At 51.8% G+C, this 4,740-nt stretch overlaps 1 protein-coding gene across 4 annotated transcripts in view; it reads right to left on the reverse strand.

Moving 5' to 3' along the window:
* EEF1AKMT2 (EEF1A lysine methyltransferase 2) overlaps nucleotides 1-1,010 on the reverse strand; it is a 73,074-nt gene extending 72,064 nt beyond the window's left edge. For 2 of the 4 annotated variants that reach the window (XM_022568495.3, XM_089898321.1), the window contains exon 1: nucleotides 667-851. In XM_022568495.3, the coding sequence (XP_022424203.1) occupies nucleotides 667-776 (110 nt within the window). In that variant the 5' untranslated portion in view covers nucleotides 777-851. Of the gene's footprint in view, nucleotides 1-666 lie in introns of all 4 variants that reach the window. The other 2 variants (XM_022568499.2, XM_022568497.2) reach the window with 1 other exon arrangement.
* Between the last annotated feature and the right edge of the window lie 3,730 nt (nucleotides 1,011-4,740).

Genomic DNA, 4,740 nt, shown 5'->3' on the forward strand with positions numbered 1-4,740 from the left:
GAATTCGCCAAAAATAAGCTCCGCTTAAAGGTTGTTTTAAGACTTACTCTCACTCCTTTTAAGGACTCCTCCTCCATCAATTGCCGTCTCTTCCTATTTCATGTCTATAGAAGCCCTTCTCCCCCTCCAAGTTACCTCTCATTCTTACCTTTCCCCACAGTCATTCATTCATCCATCTATTAATCCATTAAATAATTGCTGAACGTCTGCTTAGGTCAGACCACTTTCTCCTACTCCAAGATGCCCACTATCTCCTCGCTCCCTCCTTAGACCATCCCCCCCACTCCCACCCCTTCCATCTTCCACGTCCCTGCCCTCGTCCCCTTAACCTTTTCAGCTTCCCAGCCGAGCAGCTCTCCTCCGGCCTCCTACCCTCGCCCACCAGCCGTTATTTGTCAGCCCCGCCCACTTTCACCCCACGGGCCCCTTAGACGTCAACCCCTTGAAAAGCCTATTTACAGCCGCCAGTGTAGTCCCTCGGGATTCCATCCCTACGAGCCCCCCCCCCCCGGACCCTCGTCCAAGGCGGCCCTTTAGGCTTCCTCCCGTCACGCCCCCTAAGCTCTCCCCATCTTCCGGGGCCGCCTAGGCCCCATCTCTCCTTCCCCTCCTGCGGCCCAGTCCGGGCAGCGCCGCTCACCCTCCCCTGCCCTGCGCCACACTCACTGCTCTCGGGTGCCCAGCGCAGACGGGGAGAAGCCATCCCCTCGGGGACTGCCCCCTCGAGACCGCGCCGCGGCCCCAGCGCCGCCGTCGTCGTCCGCGCCCTCGCTCATCGCGCTCCTTGCCCCGGAGGGCCTTTGGGGCCGCCATAGAGACGTGGCGCGGGCAGAGCGGACGGGCGGGCTGGCGCCTCTAGGAGGCGGGAGTCGGCCCTCTCTACTGCTCCCGGCCCCGGCGGGGGGCCGCAGTCCGGCGCTTTTCCTGCAGCCACCCTGGTCCAGAGTCCCGGATCCCAAAGCCCAGAGTGGGCGGGGCGGGGCCTCGCCTCGGTCCCCACTCTCCCTCCAACCAGCGTCAGATGCACCCCCTTCTTCGAGGTGCCCGCCTAAGCACCACTATATTTGGGGACTGCTGTTCCTAAGGGACTGTTCAAGGTATTGCATTTTGGAAAAAGGCTGGCGGTGGGGGAGCCACACTAAATACCTAAGCCGACACTGCTCAACCCAAATGTACAAATCACCTCATCTCTCCACGTCGTGGGCAGATCTGAGAAATGCGTGGGACGGTCCATCGCATTATTTGGCTTTCCTGCCCAAGGCTAATTTCATTTGCGGCTGGCATTACGCCTTGAAAATAGCACTCTGGCCTCTTCTGACTTGACGTCACTGGTGGACGAGGGAATTTATGCCCAGTGAAATGAACGCCTTACGACACCCGCCCCCCCCCGCCCTCCCAAGTAAGCCAATCACGGGTATCAGAGTGCTAAGTGAGAAGAAAGGTCTAAGTGAAAGTCAAGATGCCTGTCTCAGCTCTGCCCCTAACCAGGCGCCTGGCCCTATCCAAGACCCCTAACCTCTGTGTGCTTCAATTTCCTCACCTGCAGCTCGCTGGTAATAGAATGCTCCCAACCAGTGAATCTGAGATTCATCCACCTCTTGGTGGGACTGATGCTGGAAGTTCTGCAGCACAATGCCAGAGATCTTAGGGGCCAAATGTCTGGGGGGACTTCTGTAGCAGCAATGAAATACTGGTAGTCCAATGCCCTAGGCAAGAATCTCAAAGGCTCTTAGCAAGGCTGCCTTCCAACCAAAACACATGTTTCCTAGGCCACTTTTCTGTTGACATGGCAGACAGAAGCCCAATAACAAGTCCCTGGAGGTAAGTGGCGTCAACATTTGCCTTTCCAGCTCACAGAAATCCCGATTAAGACCGCATGTGCATCTCCTCTGGATGCAAGACGTTCCAAGATCTTCCGGCAACCACTGGTGACAGAATATGGTAAAAGGCAGATGGGAATCTATGTGTATAGTGATTAAAGAACTCAAGAAAGTGCGTAAGTAACCTTATTACAGAGCAATAAAACCACCAGATGCCACGGCCAATTAGTGCTGCCCTGAGCGAAGGTTGTTTTGATTTTTTCTAGACTCGATGCTCAAGAGAGTAAGCTTGAATGTGACTGAGTGGGTCTTAAAAAGTTTTAGGTTCTAATTCAGAAGCACCATGAAAGACAAGGCCGTCTTCAATCTGATGTCTTGCCAACACTTAAGATGTTTTTGCTGTGTTTGCTGAATGCTATAAACAGTTGTTGGTATGGAGCCCTGGAAAAAACCCATGGTTTATACAGAGTTCCTTCTCTGGCTCCAGGATTACTCTGGGTGTTTAGTCCTGAAGGCTGAATGGGGCACCACCTCTGATCTCCCAGGGCAACAGATTCTTGGTGGGGGGGATGGAGAAGCTCGATCCGAGCAGAGCTGCCCATCACCAGGGAGAAGGTGGAATGTGCCAAGGAACACAGTCCCTTCCACCAGGTGCCCGTTCCACAAGGCAGGAGGGAGGCTCTGAGGGTATTCTGGGTTGCCTGTCTCCCTCTCACTCTGCCAATCCCTGCAGCCTGGAACCCTGCTCGCCTATAACTTCTCTGAAACTGCTTTCAGGAGTTCTCAAATGCTCCCCAATTGGCAAAACAATGGTCAAGTTCCAGGCAATTCTAGTTAGGGTTAGAAGGGAAGGATTCTCTGAGAGGGTGGCACTGAGTGAAAACCTAAAAGAGTTCGTCACAGGTGGTATCCCTAGGGAAGCAGAGTGTAAGACTGAGATGAACATGGCGGAAGTTTATTAGGGAGTGCTCTCAAGATCACCCCCTATCGGGGAAGAGAGAGAAGCAGGGTTGGACAGAGGAAGTAGTCAGGCTGGGGTACCACTACGACCGAGCCTCAGTTAACACCCTCTCCCCTGACTGGGCACTGTGAAGCTGGGATGATCCTTTGGAATTTTCAGGTTGGACTGAAGGATGTGAGCCTTTATTCATCTACATTGACCAGGCATTGAATGCTTGCTTGCCCAGAAAAGGAGGATTGACCTTGGGTGATGAGACTCTTCCATGAAGGATAATTCCAGGAGAGGGCTGTCACCTGACAACCTCCCCAGCGGCTGGGATAATAATGCAATCAGTCGTGCAAGGGGAGATCTGGGTCACACATCACCACATCTAGAGCAGAGATAATAGAGTAAACCTTGCAGCTTTCTGGGAGAAGAGCATTTCAGGCAAAGGGAAGAGTGAGTGCAAAGCCCCTGAGGTAGAATGAGATAGGGGTATCCAGGAAGCAGAAAAAAGACTAGTGTAGCTGTAGCAGAGTGAACAAACGGGACAGCAGCAGGAAATGAAGGAGTCAGATCATTGTAAGGTTTGGGATTTGACCAAGAAGCAACATGATTTAAATTTAAGTTTTGCGGGGCTTCCCTGGTGGCGCAGTGGTTGAGACTCCGCCTGCCAATGCAAGGGACACGGGTTCGTGCCCCGGTCCGGGAAGATCCCACATGCTGTGGAGCGGCTGGGCCCGTGAGCCATGGCCGCTGAGCCTGCGCATCCGGAACCTGTGCTCCGCAACGGGGGAGGCCACAGCAGTGAGAGGCCCGCGTACCGCAAAAAAAAAAAAAAAAATTAAGTTTTGGCGTGACAATTTTGGCTGGTATGTTGTGAATAGATTTGGCAGGGAAAGGGTTAAAAGCAGAAGTGGGAACACAGGGTTTCTCAACCTCATTCCATTGACATTTGCGGGGGGGATAATTCTTTGCTGTGAAGGGCTGTCCTATGCATTGTAGGATGTTTAGCAGCTTCGTTGGCCTCTGACCATTAAATACCAGTGGCACCCTACCCCCACCCCCAGTTGTGACATCCAAAAATGTCTCATTTTTGCCAAATGACCCGTGGGGCAGAATTGCCTCCAGTTCAGACCCCTTGAGTTAGGGGCTGTTACAGTGATCTGGGAGAGAGATGATGATAGCTTGGACCACTGTGATGGGTATGCTGATGGTGAGTTGTAGCATTCTGGATATATTTTGAAAACTGTGCTGACCGATCAAAGGGAGCATCAAGAATATTCCAATGTTGTTGGCCTGTGCAACTGTCAGGAAACAGTTCTGTTTGCTGAGTTTGGAAAAAGTGTGGTAGAAGGAGCTTTCTGACAGATTAAAATCCCAGTTTTGAACCTGGAAGATTGAACAAATTGAAGAATAATGATTAGAAAGGTTAGTTCCTTCCCTGAGGTTAGTTGTAGTTCATTTTCACTATTATTTATGTTGATTTTTTTATCTTCTTTCCATGATTTTTCATTAAATTTGTCTTCCCTTGTACCCAGAATCCAGTTGCTTCTTAACCTCCAGCGCTACCACTATCTCACTTCAAACCATTGTCATCCAGCGTCTGGATTATTGTGATAGCCTCCCTTCCCCGGCAATATACTTTGGACATTGCAGCCAGAGTGGTCATGTGAAAATTGAAATCACATCATGTTACTTCTAGGTCAAACACAAAACCGTACAGTTGCCCGAATCAACTGCCTCTTTTATCCTTGAGCGTGGCAAATGCTGGCTTTTAATGCTAAAAGTTTCATTTGTAAAGAGAAAAAACGGTTTGGGGAACTACCAAGAGCTATACTGAAGAGGCAGTGTCTGGGATGCGCAGAGCGCGAGACCCACGGGGAGGATACAGTGCTTGGGTCGGTTCTGATCGCGTAAACCTGCACTTCTCAGCCCTCGCTCCCCGGCGCACAGAGCCCTTGGCCTCACCCGCTGAAG

The sequence above is a fragment of the Delphinapterus leucas genome, chromosome 16, assembly GCF_059928025.1.
Source record: "Delphinapterus leucas isolate spDelLeu-1000000601 "Yukka" chromosome 16, BTC_Dleu_Yukka2, whole genome shotgun sequence".
NCBI classification, from domain to species: Eukaryota; Metazoa; Chordata; class Mammalia; order Artiodactyla; family Monodontidae; genus Delphinapterus; species Delphinapterus leucas.